Below are 18789 nucleotides of genomic sequence, written 5' to 3'. Positions count from 1 at the left end.
ATGGAGGCGGTAGGGGAAGAGAACTCTTTTAAAAAATGAATACAAAAATTAAAGTGATGATAGCATGGCAATGCTTGGTAACAATCACACACATATGCAAACACACATATATACACATACAAACAACCATAAATGCATATTACAGATACACTTGTACACAAACACACATATCACATACACACACACATACAGAAACACACAAAACATACATACAAACAAACACACACACAAACATGCCTTGCACATCTATACTTTCAGGCGATAGTATGTCCCCAAAATAACATATTCATCTTGAAAAGAGTGGATGTAAAGTTTATGAACTCTATAAGGTTTGGTAATGGATGGACTGACAGACCAAATGCCCTGATGACCGCACACATGACCCCTATGTATCCCCTTCAAACTTTGTTTGGAATGCCAGGGTGTCATAAATGGGTAACATACCACAGAGCTTTCATTGCATAATGCACAGTACACTTGACGTACACGTGTATCACATTATAAACAAGGAACCATACATGCATTTCACACAGGAACCTTGTACCATGTGTGAAACAAGGGCACTAATCTTGCAATGTGACTTAGACAGAGAGGCAAACTTTTGTACTAAGGCATTCATGTCATCTGTCGAACACATAAAAGCTTTGTGAAGACAAAACTACTCAGGGTTTTATAGTTGAACCACAAGCGTATTTCACAGGAATTATCGATATACTCATATAAATCTATACAACTTGACTTCGACCTACAACCTGACTTCAACCTACTACAACGTCGACAGCAGATCTTGGCACAACACTAACGTTTCAAATGACAAACACACAAAAAATTTTCTATGGATTCTATGTTGACTTATCAATATCAATTTTTCTTTTTGCACAAATAAGTCTTGTTAGACCAATAACATACATATTTTATTTCATCTAACATACACTACATGCATACCATGGTGATCATTTGATACTGGTTTAATTACTGCTTCATTGCATACTCTCTGAATTCTGGAAATCTCATCTTTTTCTGAACATGACAATAATATATATCTGACAAGAGAGCCTCTTTTTTTTTCAGCTTACTTTGAATAAAAAGTTTCATCTCTGTTTCAGCAGGCACTTCAGCACTTTATGAGGATTAGAGCAATTAACATGAACACACCGTTTCTGTGTTTCTTTTTTTTTTCTTCAAATGTATGGCTACTAATGTAACTATATTTACAGTCTGTGTTAGCGACACACTGATCCTGATTGATGTGTTTTGGTTGTGATGCCTAGCTGTACGCGAAGTGTTTGGAGTGCGCCCTCGCTCAATTAGACTTTGCTCGCGGATCGACGTGCTGGTGCTTGGCAAAGTTGATGAAGACCTGAAGGAAGAGGTTAAACAAAGAAAATACAACAACTAAAGTTAGACAACTTTAGCGCAATTTAAGAAATCATATTTCCTACTCTGAAAAGTTTGTGCCTCTAACTAAAAATGAAAACAGGTAACACCCATCGAACATGAGAATGACGTAATGACACAAATATATCACTGCTGCATATGTTCAATGCAGTAAAAAATGCCTTCAAAACAACACAAGTCAAAACAAAACAAAACAAAACAAAACCTTGTGATTATGTCAATCTGTCAGTGTTCTTTAAAGGAATGGTGTAGCATTGGTGGAGATGAGGATTGGGCTTTTAACTTTTGGGAGATACTACCAACAAACCACTTATATCATTCCAAGGGGAATTCAAAGTTTGTTTGATTAAAATCAATTTTGGAATGGCTGAGACATCCAAAAAAACAAGTAAAACAAAGAGATTGTCATAAAAGGTGGGTCCCACCTTTTATTAGGATGACTCTGTTTTGGATATCTCAGCCATTTCAAAACCAACTTCATCTAATAAACATTGAATTTCTCTTGGAATTACACACTCTTTCACATTTCATAAGAGGTTTCTCATTATCTCACCAAAAAATGTTAGAAACCTGAAGTTAGGTCTCAACCAAAACTATACCATCTCTTCAAAGTGCAGAAACCACTACATATGAAAAACGTTTGGACTTTCCTCAAGGTTCCAGTGGTTCTCTCTGAATGTGAGAGATCACCATGAAAAGGCAACTGACACTTTATTTGACAGAGGCAGAGTTTCCAGGGACTCCAAACTGCCGTTGCTGGACTTTTCAAAGGGACAGGGTTATGTCTGATAATCTTCCTAATAGGAAATCTGCACAACATCAACATTTCCACTAAATTCCAAAAATTCATGCCATGCTCTAATGTCTAAAGATAGTGCATACTTCTTCATTATACCACCTATTATCAATTCCACTGACTGTACAGCTGAAACAGCTGTAAAAGTGGATATTTGCGCGCTCTGCCGGGTAAGCTGGATTTCGCATGTTTTTAATTTCGCGGAATCAGGATATAAACTATTGAAATGTATGGCACGCAAAAATATTCACATGTCTTTATTTTTACACTAGCTTTTAGTTGCACGAAAATTTCCACTTTTACAGTACATGAAGCCTTCTTCCTGACTTGAAACTATATTCTTGAAATTGCATTTATGCAGCAATCAATGTACTGGTTCTGGTGTTGTCCACTGGGTCTGTGTTATCCTGTAGGGGTTGAATACAATATGTACATTGTCAAAAACGACATTGGATGATGTTATTGGTAGCAGTCTTGTATGAAAGGTCAAGGGTCACAAAGGAACAGGTTAGGGGTAGGGGGGTCAAGGTATAGGCATGATAGGCAGATATATGAGACAATCACAATAAGAGTTTCTTCAAACTATACCTGTTCTAAAGAGGTCTGGCTGACGCTGTAATCGACGATGCCCAGCTGTTCCCTATTGTCCTCCAGGGTACCAAAGATGTAGGCCCAGTTGGCCGTCCCACTGTCCACCTGGTAGTGGACCATTTGCTGGTCAGAAAAGATGGATGGGAAATATGAGTCAGTTACATTTTGCAATACGGCAGACTTTTTTCATCTTTAAAGGGACATTTTAGATTACAACATCACAAGATTGATGCATATTAAAGCCTCCAACAGCTGGTCAGGTTTTGGCTTGGCAGATGACGTAACATAATCTGGTCCACCAGCCATGTGCCACACACTTTGGTTTAAACTTCTAGCAGAGAAGACAGGGCATAAAATCATCCACAAATATAAAAATTTCATGGTTTGAATTGTCTCAAATATGATATACATTCAGTAGGACATGATCATCAGTTTGAACCTGGATTACCTCTACAATGATTCCACAAGAAGGCCTAAATAATTCCTTATTCTGGATTGCAAAACAGTGATCAACATTTAAATACATTTGTTCATTTCTCTTTTTACCATGCATTCACACACACAAAAAAAACATGATAAAAAGTAAAAACATCAGATACTGTAAAACAAGGAATGTTTGCATGCATTTTAATTTCACGAATTTCATGAGCACCAAGATTCAGAAATTAAAATGCACACAAAATTTCTTGTCTACACTATATGCATTGAACGCCAGTGGCAATTCGCAAAAATTTCATGCCACGATAAAGGCCGTCGGCTCCAATTTGCGAAAATTTCGTGCCGCGAATATATCATGTTTTACAGTATGCTGTACATCAGACAGGGATGAAAAATGCCAGAATTGCCAATTTCTTTTCTCCAATTTTTATCTCTGATTCAGAATCTACAATACAGTTTCATGCCTGTCCAGAAAGGTCCGTTGCTACATAGCAGATGTGAAACCAGTGGTCTATCTCACAGAGCAATGAACAATATTGCAACTTCTTTTGAGCACTCTCACAAAGGCAGGAGTCGGAAAACAGCCAATGAGCTCTGTGAAAATTTACGCAATTACCATAGCAGCATGAATCATAAATCATGATTTACAGTAGTAGCACAGCTTCTTATGATACAGAGGTACCTCGTTATGACAAGTTCAGATGTAGCGAGATACCCAATACACCGAGGTAAGTTTGCAGGTTCCTTTCCACTGATTTCATATTCCATATATTTCCAATACTTATTTTGTATCCCTCATATAACAAGATAACCTATGTAAAGAGACATTTTTGGCAGTCTCAAGCAGCTCCTTACAATGAGTTTCCCCTGTACACAGTCCTGAGGTTGTATAAGGCTATGTATCCTTACCTGGTGCTGCTCCATCAGCACCGCCCCAGGGAAGTTGCGGGCCACAAAGTCCTGGGTGGCTGCTATCAGCTGTGGGGTGCTTGTCTTGATGATCAGAGTGTAGCCCGTACCAAACCTAGCACACATAGCAAAATAAAAATATATATATATTTATATAAATAAATAAAAATAAAAATAAAAATATTCATATTTATATAAATAAATAAAATAAAAATAAAAACAATCAGTGAATGGTGGATGCATGTCTGCTTCCTGTCTCAGACATTAGTTGATTTATTTCAATCCTCTGGAATTTTTATTTTTGTTCAAATGGATAGTTTTTTCAGGACAACAAGCACATACATTTTATATTCATTAGCTAGCAAAATCATTCTTCATGAAAAGAGTTGTGCAAAAAAGGGAAAAAAACAAAATTCAAATGGCATAATTTCTGTATGAATGTTAATTACCAGGTACATCACAGTCAGTGAGAATGAAAAAAAGAAAGAAAGAAGATTATCACATGAAATCAAGCATATGTAGAAAACCGAAAAGTATCCACAAGGATTGACATGCAGACATTAAATTTGTTATCAAAATACATACATACACATACAAACACACACACACACACACAAACACTCACACATACACAAGAGTCAAGAAGAGACAACAAACTGATGTACACTGACAGGAATTTAGGTGAGGATCGAGCTAATGACCCATACTGAACTGTACTTTCAATTCCCACCTGCTCTTAAGATGTTGGGTGCTCCCCAGACACTTGAACTGACCGTTGACCATGATGGCCAGCCGAGTGCACAAGGCCTCGCATTCTTCCATGCTGTGTGTCAGACAAGAACAGAAATGAGAAGTCATCTCCATAGATTAAAAACTAGAAATGTCGCTATGGCGACTGATGCCTCCGCCATAATGCATGATTCTCCCAATAGGCGTATAGTACAATGTCTTCACAATGTGTGATCCATGACAGTTTCACATAACTGGCAAATTACTGAAATGACAGGTTTGTCAGAAATGTCTTGAACTGGGTTTGCTATAATTTTCTAAGAGTGCAGGTACACATATTTGGGGAATTGAGAATTTTTACTTGAATTCTGACACACCTTTTTATAAGTTTATGCATTGATTAATTTCCAAGGTATATGAAGAAAGAGTGTAATGACGGTACAAAATAGATTTTTTATTTTTATTATTATTATTTTTTTATTTATTTTTTTTTTGGGGGGGGGCATTGAAACCTGGCCTTTGACCCTTAACCTTTGACCTTTGACCTTCTGGCTGGAAATTTCCTAGAGAATCTCCATAGGTAATGCATGTATTAAGTTTTGAAACTAATAAAGCAAGCATTGCATATACTAGTATATGAGGGAAATAGTAACATTTTGAGAGTTGACCTTGACCTTGACCCCTGACTATTGACCCATGACCCCTAAATTCCCTAGATAATCCCTGCCAGTCAGTACATGCGTGTGTACCAAGTTCCACGAAGATACATTGAACCATTTGCGAGAAAAGTGATATTGCAACATTTTCACCTAACCTTTGACCTTTTGACCTTTGACCTTATGACATGAAACTCTCTCTGGAGAATCTTTACGCAGCAGTACATGTTCACACCAAATTTCAAGAAAATACCTTCGGGCATTGCATAGATATGGCGGAAATTGCAACATTTGTAGCATTTGACCTTGACCTTTTGACCTTTGACCTCTTGCCAATGTCACTAAAATCTACTCAACTAATTGGCCCATCATTCATCATCCTTGGACCAAGTTTGGTGAAAGCTGCTTCATCCAGTTTTGAGTTATCACGTAAACAGATAAATTTTAGGATTTGACCTTGATCTTTGACCTTTGACCTCTGTCCGATTTCACTGAAAAACTAATCAAGTAATTGTCCCATCAAACATCATCCTCCTACAAAGTTTGGTGAAATTTGCTCCATCCAGTCTTGAGTTATTGCGTAAACGGATACAATTTCATGATTTGACCTTGACCTTTGACCTTTGACCTTCAGCCGATTTCACCCAAAATCTAATCAAATAATTGCCCCATCATACAATGTACTTCATACTTGGATCAAGTTTGGTAAAATTCCAATTAATATTACTTAAGTTATCGCGTAAACGAAAGTGGACGGACGGACGGACGTACGTACGGACGGACGGACGTACGGACGGACGGACAACCCGAAAACATAATGCCTCCGGCACCACTTCGTGGCGGAGGCATAAAAAGATACAGATGAGAGAAGACAGCCATTTGACAAAATATTCATAACTCTAACATATAGCATGTATCATACAGAGACACAAATGTGGCCAGTGATAGTGATGATAATGTTCAGTTATAGCAGTATACTGTATATGCCAAGTATTTTGCGAATTTCACAGGTCAGACGCTATTCGCATATTTAAAAACATGCACAAATATTAAAGGGTGTGTACAGTTCTGGTCGAGGTGATGATTTAGCTTTTAATGTTTTGCAAGATATTCAGAAACCACTCTATGAGATGTCAAAGAGCATGCAGTTCTAAGGGGTATCAAAAGTTTATTCGATGAAAATCGGTTTTGAAATGGCTGAGATATCCCAAAACAAGGTGAAACAAAGAGATCCTAATAAAGTTGTGGCATGTCGCCTTTTATTATTAGCACTTTTTTGGATATCTCAGCCATTTGAAAATCAATTTTCATCAAATAAACGTTGAATCCTTCTTAAAATTACATGCTCTTTCATATTTCATAAGAGGCTTTTCATTATCTCACTTAGGAATGTTCAAAACATGAATCCCCATCTCAACCAGTACTGTACAGCCCCTTTGACTCTGATCCTGACTCAAATGTGACATCCATGCATACATTTCTCTTTTCAGTACTGTACTCCACTATTGCAAATTTAACCACTCGCGAGATTGCCGGAAAGTCCTGATTCGCAAAAAATTTAGACTCGCTAAATATATGGCACATACAGTAATACGTAACATGAATAACAGTCATGACATGGCAATTACCCCTCATTATAATACAATAGCTATAGCAGTTAAATCAGAATTATGACGACCTAATCGTCCATTTGATAACACACTACTTTAACGAGCACATGTTTGAGAGAAGTGTCATGTGAGTTTCACAGAATGCATTCACTTTTATGAACAATGTCATCAGATCAAACAAAATGTAGGAATCCCCCTTCCCCCGGTAGGTCACATAACAGAGCTAATTCTGCAGTACCTGTGAGAAGTGAGTATGATGGAGCGTCCACCTTCCATGATGGAGGTGAGGGCATCCCACAGGTAGCGTCGAGCCTTGGGATCCATGCCTGACGTCGGCTCGTCCTATACAGATTACAATAATGAAAATATAGTATATAATACTTCTTTGCTTTTCTTGTGAAATCATACATTTTGAACACATTACTTGTGCACCAAACAAAGATTTACAAAAGATATAAAAAATCTCTTTGTAAAACTGACCACAATATTCCCAGTTCCATCATCTCCTTATTATACCCTAGGCAAAGAGATTTTGTATTACAAGATGGCAGCAATTGGAGTTTATACTGGAGCAAAAGACAGATATGTGTGTAAATGCTAGCATTGAAAGTCCTCACAACTTTTATTCATCAAAGTGAACAAGAAGTGAGTGTATGAATGACAGGTTATGTCATGTGACGATGTACGTTTATTCTGCATGAAGAAACGGGCACGTCCTAGAACAAGTGCGAAATGACTGTGAGTTTGCGCGAATGTGGCTCGATCTCTACTGCATGCAAGCACATGTGCCAAAGGAGGGATAAATGTACTTGATTTGCAACAATACCACGTATGAACAGTATTTACTTCTTTATTTATAACAAGAAAATTTACTTCCTCTTCTTGTATCAAGAAAGAGAACAGATTCAGTCAGTGAATCTTTCTCTCTTACTGGACATATGACTCTCAGACAATCACAATTGTGTAACATATGTGAGCCAATACAGCCTTGAATTCACTCTAAATAATTCACACCATGGCAGAAACCTTCAAAACCAAAGTACAGTCAGGAAAAGCATTCATCCATGCATCAAGTTCATTGTATGCCATGATCCCCCCCCCCCCCCCCATCATATTGGAGATGTGGAGAAAGAAAGAGCAAGCACTTGTAGAGGTAAACAGGAACAGAAACAGAGACCACAACGAGAGGACAGACAGGCCATATTGCTTACCAGGAGAACTATAGGTGGGTTTCCCACCAGGGCTACTGCTGTGCTCAGCTTCCTTTTGTTGCCACCACTGCAAAAAGGGAATGACATCACAATCACATATGACATCACAATCATCAATCAAAACGCTAAATGGGATGGATGCTCAGTCTTAGCTATACACTTGTACTTAGTATATGGCTTACACACATCAGAATGAAACAGCAATACCTAGATTTCTGTTCTTTTTGTTTTTCATTCACTTGTATCTGGTGACTATTCAACAAAACACTCAACAATCACGACTTGAGCAAAAAATGATTGCGGTGTATTTTTACATGGCAGCCCTTAGTGAACTTACCAATCAGCTTCACTCACGACAATCATAAATATGTAAGAGCTGCAGAGTGACAATAATGATGATAATAGCAGGAGCTGCCATAATTGCAATGCTCCCATGAAAAGAGGCAAGTGTTTGGTAACCCTAAGTATTACATTCATGCACTGAACGTATGACAAGTATCTGACAAGTAACAATTTCTCTGAAAATATGGCTGCTATTGACACAAAGTGAAACTTGAAGCTAATGGTCACGATGGGTCACCTGTATGTCCCACAAAGCTTGTCCTGCCACTTGGTGAGGTTCATGTGTTTGATCGTCTGATCCACAATGGAGACTATGTGTTTGCCTGGGATACCTCTCAGGCGGGCAAACAGCGTCAGGACTTCCCGCCCCGTCAGGCGTTCGACGAGAGCGTCAAACTGCAGGAAGGATACGGGGTGTGGGAATAGACTGTCACATCTAGAGCATCTTGGCCATACAGGGCATATCACAGCATTGCATGTACATACTGTTTATATGCTACACAATCAGCAGCTATATAGACTGAAATTATTATCAAAGGACGGATCAATAGTTTGACCGAGCCAGAAAGTGCTGGCACTTACAATCATATGTGCCACATCATGAACATTTTCTCCCTTGTATAACATGTGAAGTGCCGAGACATTAGTTTTTTGTCTTTTTTTGATTGATACAGAGACATTAATATGCTGTACATAAACCTGAATGAGGCTCACCTGTGGGCAGTAGCCGATACGTTGCTGCACCTGGTAGAGACAAAAGAAAATATACCCTGGGTTAGAAATGACCAGACAGGCAATGGTGCATGATGGAAACACTCTTCCACATTCTCCGGCCATGGAATGGTTAATTCAAACAGAAAACTATATCCCTTTGGTTGTCACATAGTAGCACATGTACCAGTATTTAAAACACAGGGTTCTGACTGTTGGTCTCTGGCTCTGTTTCTGTTACTTTTGCTTTCTCATTGAAGTAGCAGAAGTCCTTTTACATTGTGCCAACAGACAAAACACAGTGCAACCCACACCTCCACCAACAGGGTCTTGCCCTCAAAAGCACATAATCACAGGAAAAGGACAGAAACAGGCCCATATCTTGGAAAGTCACAGAAAGCAATTGGTGCTGATCGACTGTTGAATTTTAATTTTCTTCCCAAGATTGCGGTTAAAGTGGAGACTTTTGCACAAGTAATTTTTCATTCTTAATTGGCCGGGTACGATGGATTTCGCCCACGGTCACAACAACTGAGCAAGCATTTCAAACAGCTCACCACTGCCATAGCGGCTTAGGGTTTTGGCAGTACATACTATAGTAAAGGAAACTGATACGTATTATGAGAGCAAATTCACTCACACTACAGGACTAGCGAACATGAAGAAAGCTACAAATAACCAAGCAAATGTGTCCCAACAATATACCTATCCTGAAATCAAAGATATAAATTAATATTACATACAACAAGCAAGAAAAATTCACCACTTTATATTTTTGTGCTAGCTTCATGTTGCGCAAAATACATGAAAATTTCCACTTTTACAGTAGTTGAAGTAATGCTCCAAGCAGCTTTGAGACAATGAGGGCATAGTCTTATGTAAGACACAACACATACTCAAAATTTGCTTCAAACCATGCATAATGTATTGATGAAATTTCACGGGTGGATGGTTTGACCACCACCACCACTAAACTCACCTTCCTTCTCTCTGTCTGAATATCAAAGCCCTGGATGTAGGCCGTCCCTGCAGACATTCTTATGTCCCCCGTCAGCATTCCAAATGTAGTCGTCTTCCCAGCACCTGGAGGCATGACATGTGACAGTAACCATGGCAACGCACACATTATATTGAGCTGCATCCTCTTTTAAAATTAGACACCGTCAAGTTGCATATGGATGGACAAAATATCTCATAGGTGTTTCCACAAACTACTACCTACTACTACTCCGTATTTGAGGGCATGTAATGCCTACGCCATCTATGGTTCCATAAAAGTAGTTGTACCTCCCTGCCTGTCTATCTAGCATTGCTGTCCTCATGCAGTTCATTAAGCAAATTGAAAAAGCTTTCAAGGTCACATAAAAAGAGAACCAAATCTTGAGGACATATTGAAAATGTCTTAACAATTAAGCATGTACGCAACAAAGAAGTCTGTACTCAAGTTACCGGATGGAGAAAGAACTAGCACTGTTGAGATAGAGAAAACTCCGCAGATCACTAGTGACAGAGTGAAGAGAGACATTGTGAAGCTATAAACACAGAACTTTGCTTCTTGACTTACTGCCTTTGACAAGGAAACCTTTGCATCCCTAATCATACAGAGTCATAACTTTCATTATGCACACACGGCAAGATGAAAGACATCTGCAACATAAACAATGGACAAATGAAATCTTGCACCAGGAATGTCTTTTCATAAATTATTAAAAGCGATTTTAAAGCTTACATACGGACATCACAGACTACCATACATTCAAGTTTCCAAGTCTCACCATTGACTCCAAGGAGTCCAAAACACTGCCCCTTTGGGATGGCCAGATTCAGCTTGTCCACGGCAGGAGTGGCCTTGCCACGGAAAACCTGTCGAGGAAATAATCAACACTGAGATAAAGAACCCTCTTCAAATGAAACTATAGAAAAGTAAGCCTTACTGAAACTTTAACTTTTCTAATACCCATAACTTTCTAATCTAAATCCATTTATTAACAATTATTGTCATGTTAGAAGCCCAATTTCTTCTAAACAAATATTTGACAGTATAATCTTGATACCTACTTGAATGAAGCAATTGGCAAAAACTTTTCCTTTGATGCACAAGAAGAATCTGTGCATTGTCAAATCAAGTTTATTGATGCACTAAAGCAGAGTTCTGAACTCTATCTCAATCAGCAATTAATTTATTGATTTAATCATTTGCATTTGGTTCTTGTTTCTTCCCCTGATATGACAGGAATCTGGGACTGACCTTAGCCAGGTTCTTGATGATGACGGCATGGGAGCCATCCTTGTGGTTGATTCCCTGTTCTACCAGCATCTTCTCAGCAGCCACATCCTCGTCCTAAAGTCATAGATAAGGTGAAAATCTCAAGTGAACTCCTGGATTATTAAAGTCATCACTCTGTTGGGATGCCTTGCCTTTACAACGGTGTACAAGAGTCAAAGTAGAATACCGAAGTGATGATGTCACAGTCGTTATAGCTATCAGTGTTGGTTCCAAACAAGAAATCCTTGCACAAGGCTTTGGGTAGGGGGTTGGAACCGAGTGTGAGCACGGTTAGCAACCGTTGTGTTCACAGATATTCTGGTTACGTGAGGTTGTTTGGAACCGATTTCCATGGCAATGAATGGCTATGACATCACACTTTGGTACTCTATACTGAAAAAAGTATTGTAGGGTGAAATCATTCTGGTAACAAGTGACTCCACCTTCATGGCAAGATGAAGAATGGATTATACACAATACATGGGACATATAGCTCAAATCAACAACTTGTGACAGCTCTCAACAAATTGCACTGACTTACTGCTGTTGTAGATTTATATTATACAGATCTTTATAGCCTTTTTAGATGTGTAATATAACATTTGACATTCCCAGGAATTATATCCCCTCCCCCCCCTCCCCCTCCCCCCTCCCCCTCCCCCCCCCCCCCCCCCATTGAAAAAAAAGAAAGAAAGAAAAAGAGATTGTATTTTGCTCGATGAGGGTAAATATTTTCTCTAGGGGAAAATATAACTTTCAAGGGACAGTCAAGCTCAACGATAGATGGGGCAATTTATGTCATACTAGTAGCGAATTGTCTCCATGAATACACATCATTTTATTCCAGCCATATTGGCACCCAGTAAAATTTTGGAATTATATTACAATTCTGGAATTATATTATCATCATTAACAATTTGGGTCCTCACTGCATTCATAGTCACATAATTGCATTATGACTTATCAATGATCAGCGCTTTTGTACACCATTTGATAAACATGTATAATTACTCCTGTAACTCATTGTAAATCTGGGTGTGAGAAACTGTCCATGACGCAAATCTCTCGTTTGAAGAGGCTACACCCCCATAAATAATGCCAGTGTATATCTTGGCAATCAATGACTTAAAAACCAAAGATATAAAACACCTGTTTCTTGACCCTGGCCTAATCTAAGCATCAGTCATCGCCACAGCGCCACAGGTGGGGGGGGGGGGGGGGCACCGACCGCGAGAGGAGGAGATTGTTTTGGTTTTGGCATGGGCTATGTAGCTCCATGGTGCGTGTGTGTGTACGTGTGTGTACGTGTGCATTACACATTGTCAGCACCGGCAAACTGGCAATGCTCTCCTTCTTATTCCTGTATTTTCGTTATTTACGAGTCAATTTTTTTCGTTCGAAATGTAAAATGGATGACCATAGAATTTCTCAATAGAATATAAAATTGAAAATTTTAGAAAGGATAGAGAAAATTGAGTTCACTTTGAATGGTCTGCCACAGGCAGATATTCTTATCATGCTCTTACGTAATACGACAGCTGCTGGAGTCATTAAACCCTGGCTTGGCCTCCAGGTTTGTCACGCCTGAGCAGAAAGTTAATTTGCAATGGACAAATACTTCGACTCCCAACTCCCAAACGAAAAATCTTTAGCGAGGTATAGCACCCCATCAGCTTCGTGGAAGTGGGGTCTCGCCTCAAACGAGGGATTGACGGCATGTTTACTATTGATTTCCAAGGTATCTTACCAGAGGGATTCCAGAGTCCCTGAAGTGACTGGAGACACAGCAGGAAAAGCCAAAGAAGAGCTGGAAGAAAGAAAGAAATTATCATATGACTTAAATAAACTTCAGTCTAAAAGCTGTAAGATTTCACTTCCACCATTTAAGTTATGCATTCATGGGTTCAGATTTATCTAACTGAAATCATACAGTGTATGTTAGTAGTATATTTTAAATCCAGACCTACTGGCTTTGTGCAGGTATAACCAAATTATATTGAGTTACATTAGTTGTGCAACTTCATTGAATATAGCTTAGTAGGAAGAACAACACTAATATAACATTGCAAATCATTTCTAGTAAAAAAAACCCCACACAAATATCATATTGTCACTTATCAATACATAGTAATATATTCATATGGTACTTTACACAAATGCACTGTTCAAAGTAAATTTCTTACCTAACTTTAGGCTGCACATATTTAAATGCCCAATGGGGCTATGACAGACACTGTATGGGCAACTCAGATACTCATGGGAGTCACTGGATGAGCTAAGATTCTGCTGACTCTACAATATTGTTCTTTAAAGGACAAGTCCACCTTCATATACATAAGGATTGAGAGAATGCAGCAATATTAGTAGAACACATCAGTGAAAGTTTGAGGAAAATTGGACAATCCGTTCAAAAGTTACGAATATTTTAAGTATCTGCGCAGTCACTGCTGGAAGAGAAGACTACTACAGTGTATGATGTCACATGCGTACAACTATATAAGGAAAATAAAAAGAGAATTTCACAAAACTTTACTTTTTGAATAAAGTGCACGGTTCTTCCACTTGCTACTGACGTATGTTAAGGGTAATATTATTCCCCCCTGCCTTCTGAAAGAGAGAAGTCCAGTGTTCTTTTGTTATGCGAGAAAAATGGAAATATGTTGAATTTTCTTTATTCTTTCTTTATATCGTTGTACTCATGTGACATCACAAGCTATAGTAGTCTTTTCATCCAGCCGTGACTGAGCAGAAACTTCAAAAATTCATAACTTTTTAACGGATTGTTCGATTTTGCTCAAACTCTCACTGATGTGTTCTACTAATATTGCTGCATTCACTCAACCCACATGTCTATGAAGGTGAACTTGTCCTTTAATAGAGAGGGGAAAATGCAGGTTGTACAAATATCTTTGCCCAAACATATCAGTGCTGTGTGGACCAAGAGTGGTAAAAGAACCCCTGACTCTATGATCTAACGCCAAATTCTTTACCACAGGACCACAGAGAATGTTACATGCAAGGCTTGCCACATCAAGTGACGATTTCCTTACCTCAAAGATGATGGTCAGTAGGAGGTAGACCACGGCCTCCACACCCAGGTAGGTGCAAAACATCCCAATGCCGGGCTCAGGCCACTCGAGGTTGTTATTGACGAAGCTCACATTGGCATACTTACACTGCAGGGTGGCGCTTTACGAGAGATGAAAAATTAATAATGAAGGATCAATACTCATGCATCATGGTCTCTCCATCGCAATAAAAAGAAAAAAAAACATACAAACATCGAAACAAACTTTTATGCCCTGAATCACATTCCACGTGTATATAAGAATTGGCGTAAGATGAGTACAATTAGAATACAGATCTCTAAATTCTTGTTTGGCAAAGAATAAATATGTCTAGAACATTCTTTTGGTTTCTCTATCTATACTTTAAGTATCCAACACTTTAATATGAGATAGCAATTCAGTTTCTTTTGTGACTGTTGCACTGTGAGTAGGACTGTATTGAATTTTATTTGTTTCTGCATTATATAATTACCTAAATATGAATTTCAGGGTATTATGTGACTACTTCTGTTTCACAGACCATGCAAATATGACCTTTTGCTTTCAAATCAGAGTGACATATGTCTCTATGCAAAGATATCTCTACCCCTACCATCTCTGCTCTTTTGACTTCTCATACTTGGCTGCAAAAATGCCACACTTACCGGTGCTGATGCCTTCTTCAAGGAAAACTTTCCCAAACATATTAATCTGCCTGCAAATGCAGGCAGGTTAGTGTAACACCAAGCAAAAGCTTCAGGATAAATTTGACAATCCATTCAAAATTTTTGAATTGTGACACTTTGGGTTATTCAACATGCTTCTTTCTTCAGATGGGAACTCAACAGTAATATGTAATGTCAAAATGGTATAATTTTGTTTGACTGCATGACTTTAAACTTTCATTGATTGTCTCACTAAAAAAAAAGAAAAAATACAACGATACAAGATTATCATAAATTCTGCAGCATTCATATGGAGGTATTCTCTTAAATAATTCTCCTTTTAACGTACCAACGATTCCCATACCATATCTTAATATACAGCACTTTGCAAGTAACAATGATGGTATGCAAGAATTATAATATTATGTATCTATACCAGCAATTCCCTGCTTGTGTATCTCTTCTGTGGATATACTCACAGCTCCGACTCCATGCACTGCGTCCTGACGAAGTCGTTCTGAAAGATCGCCATGAGAGCCCTGGCCAGGCAGTGAGTCGGAAGGAGGTTGAAGACGTAGTCTGTGATGTCCGCCTCCTTCGTGTGCTCCAAGATATCTAGGATGAAGACAGCTATCAGAGAGCCCTATGGTACGGTGGAAGAGCAAATAAAAGAAAGCTTAGAAATTCATTGAAGACAGTTGTCAGAGAGTCCTATGGTAGGGTGGAAGAGCAAATAAATGAAAGCTTAGAAATTCATTGAAGACAGTTATCAGAGAGTCCTGTGGTAGGGTGGAAGAGCAAATAAAAGAAAGCTTAGAAATTCATTGAAGACAGTTATCAGAGAGTCCTATGGTAGGGTGGAAGAGCAAATAAATGAAATCTTAGAAATTCTCTGCGACAGCTATCACAGACCCCTGTGTGGTAGGGTGTAAGAGTGAATAAAAGAAAGCTTGGAGTCATTTTGAATAAATCCGCAATGGCAACTTTGTAAAATATCTGAATCACTGGCTATACTTTACTGTTAAATTCAGCTTCTGATGCGTAGTTGCAAATTGATCCACTATGACACATTTCATGGAAAATGGATAACATTGAGATATGACTTGTAGGAACAATAGCAGAGGGAGGTTCCTCGCCATACTTTTCGTGCCATCCTCAAAAATATTATTCATTGGTGTTCAATCCTTTCTTCTTCTTTTTTTTTAAATAGCATTAATTTGTAATTTCAGATTTTCACTTAAGATAATTCTTTTAGATTTGGACAAAGCTAGCAGCCCTTTCAAGAGACATTATGGCAACAACCGTATGATAATTGAAAGTTTGAATATCAATTAATCCATGTCAATGTGGACAGAAATGAGGTTGGGCTGACAAATTATCCAACAATGACATACATAGAAGACTCCCTCTTAGCTACATATAATGGACAGTGTAATGCAAGGCCGAGGAAAATCATAGAATTGCTCTAAACTGTACCCAATATCCCCATTTTGCAAAATGCCAAAATGTGACACACTCATTGTACAGAATTAGCCTTGTACATCAAATTTGAATACCACCAGCCTGTTGTTGTTGTTTTAATTATAGATTAGTTTATACATCATTAGTATGGCACACTGCAGGGAAAACTAGTAGATTCTTACACTCATCCTTCCTATTAAGATAAAATAAACTTATTTTGTCTTATTTCATGGCAGCCAAAATATGTTTGTATTTAGTTTATGTATTATCCACGCATATCAAATGAATGTTTGTTTGAATTCAGATGTGGAAATAAATGCAATAAAATTAAATCAAATGTTTGAGCTAATATGTGCATGAACTTTGCTAGTGTTTGGATGAGAGGAGTACAATGCATGCGTATCCATCACATCGAAAGTGCACGAAAGACACACAACAAAATGAGAGAGATATCGATGCCAATTGTATAATGTCAGAGAGGTGACTCGAGGTCACGACGTTACCATGCCAACGAGCGAGAGGAGGAACGACATGAGGGCGTAGGCGATGACCGGCGAGTTGAAGAAGAGCGAGAAGAGGTAGACGAACGATATCGCCGCCAGTCCGAACAAGAACTGCATTTGGGAGAAGAGAGAATTTGCACATCACAAAAGATCAAGTAACCATGGCAACCTCCACAGTAGTAGCAGTAGTGACAAGTCATGCATGTAATGTGCAGCACTTACAAGTTGACATAAGCACGGACACCTTCTAAGCTCGGATGGCAGTGGCTGCAATGCGAATTTGCTGTGGCCACACAATTGTGCTCCCATTAGCAAGTAAATGACTAGCTTAAAAGGATGGTATAGTATTGGTTGAGGTAAGGATTCAGCTTTTAACGTTTCGTGAGATATTTAGAAACCACTTTATGAAATGTTAAAAAGAGCATAGAATTCTATGGAAAATTGAAAGTTTATCTGATGAAAATCTGTTTTGAAATATAATTACCATTATAATCATTAAAAATAAAATACTAGCATACAGAATTTCAACAGTAACAATTAGACAGTAGTTATAACTGCTGAAATTACTGATGATTACTGAATTTTACTAATAGTTGGCAGCTATGCTCCTGCTTTTCTGTTGCATAACTTAAAGGCACATAGACCTGGTGGTTTTGTCGAATGCATACACAGGTGCACGTGGCACAAGTTTCCTACGCTACTGTACGCTACGCTATTGACTCCTCTTTAGTCCAAAGTCCAAAGTCCAAAGAAGTCCAATCCACTGTAGTCAGTGGTCCGATCACAGTTTGGTTCATGATTCGGCTGATGATGACAGCTTTAGCATACTTAAGTGATGTCATACTAAGAAGCGCGCACCCTGGCATCACTACAGACTGCATGACGCGCAGAAGACAACAAATTCAGGCAACGTTACCTAGCAACATCACCTACGCACTGTACTCTTGATGACAGCTCAACCTCGGCAATCTTCGTATCAATGCTAACAGTGATCGGCAGTATCATCCAACAGCGCCCCCGCAACCACTGGGTCTATGCGCCTTTAAGTCTTGGCTGCACGGTATGGTAAGGACAGAGGTGAGACAAAGCCCCACTCACCAGCAGCAGGACAACACTGCCGAAGTTCTGGCCGGTGTAGGACTCGACCTGGAAGGCGGCGATGAGCACGATGACGATCACCCAGATGACGAGGAAGTTAACGACGTCCCAGCAGTAGTTGGAGAGCCAGTAGGTGACCGTGTCCAAGCCGCTCACAAACTGGATGTGTTTGGCCTGGATGTGTGTATTGAAACAAGGGTACAGAGCGGGGCTGTTAATATCATTTCGGGTGTGCTGATGAAAAAAGGTTTTTGAATATTGAACTGACTTCCTTGCATATCAATCATGCATTCATTTCACTGTTCATATGTTACATGCTGTTGCTACATGTACAAGCATACAGTACATCCATATGATG

At 38.8% G+C, this 18789-nt stretch overlaps 1 protein-coding gene across 1 annotated transcript in view; it reads right to left on the bottom strand.

The window, feature by feature from the left end:
- Positions 1–1188: 1188 nt before the first annotated feature.
- LOC139737022 (phospholipid-transporting ATPase ABCA3-like) overlaps positions 1189–18789 on the bottom strand; it is a 60515-nt gene continuing 42914 nt past the window's right edge. Inside the window, exons 27-42 of the mRNA XM_071647705.1 lie at positions 18432–18605; positions 17334–17444; positions 15849–16012; positions 14708–14846; positions 13405–13464; positions 11640–11732; positions 11167–11254; positions 10371–10474; positions 9395–9424; positions 8919–9076; positions 8339–8405; positions 7366–7469; positions 4863–4955; positions 4133–4247; positions 2783–2908; positions 1189–1360 (exon numbers count right to left, since the gene is read on the bottom strand). Of these exons, the coding sequence (XP_071503806.1) occupies positions 1304–1360; positions 2783–2908; positions 4133–4247; positions 4863–4955; positions 7366–7469; positions 8339–8405; positions 8919–9076; positions 9395–9424; positions 10371–10474; positions 11167–11254; positions 11640–11732; positions 13405–13464; positions 14708–14846; positions 15849–16012; positions 17334–17444; positions 18432–18605 (1683 nt within the window). The 3' untranslated portion in view covers positions 1189–1303. The remainder of the gene's footprint in view (positions 1361–2782; positions 2909–4132; positions 4248–4862; positions 4956–7365; positions 7470–8338; positions 8406–8918; positions 9077–9394; positions 9425–10370; positions 10475–11166; positions 11255–11639; positions 11733–13404; positions 13465–14707; positions 14847–15848; positions 16013–17333; positions 17445–18431; positions 18606–18789) is intronic.

This window comes from Diadema antillarum, unplaced genomic scaffold, assembly GCF_040938485.1.
Source record: "Diadema antillarum isolate AM-2024a unplaced genomic scaffold, OU_Dant_1.0 scf00000028, whole genome shotgun sequence".
Lineage (NCBI taxonomy): Eukaryota > Metazoa > Echinodermata > Echinoidea > Diadematoida > Diadematidae > Diadema > Diadema antillarum.
Note: the sequence above shows the minus strand (reverse complement) of the source record. Positions and strands in the feature narration are given on the sequence as shown.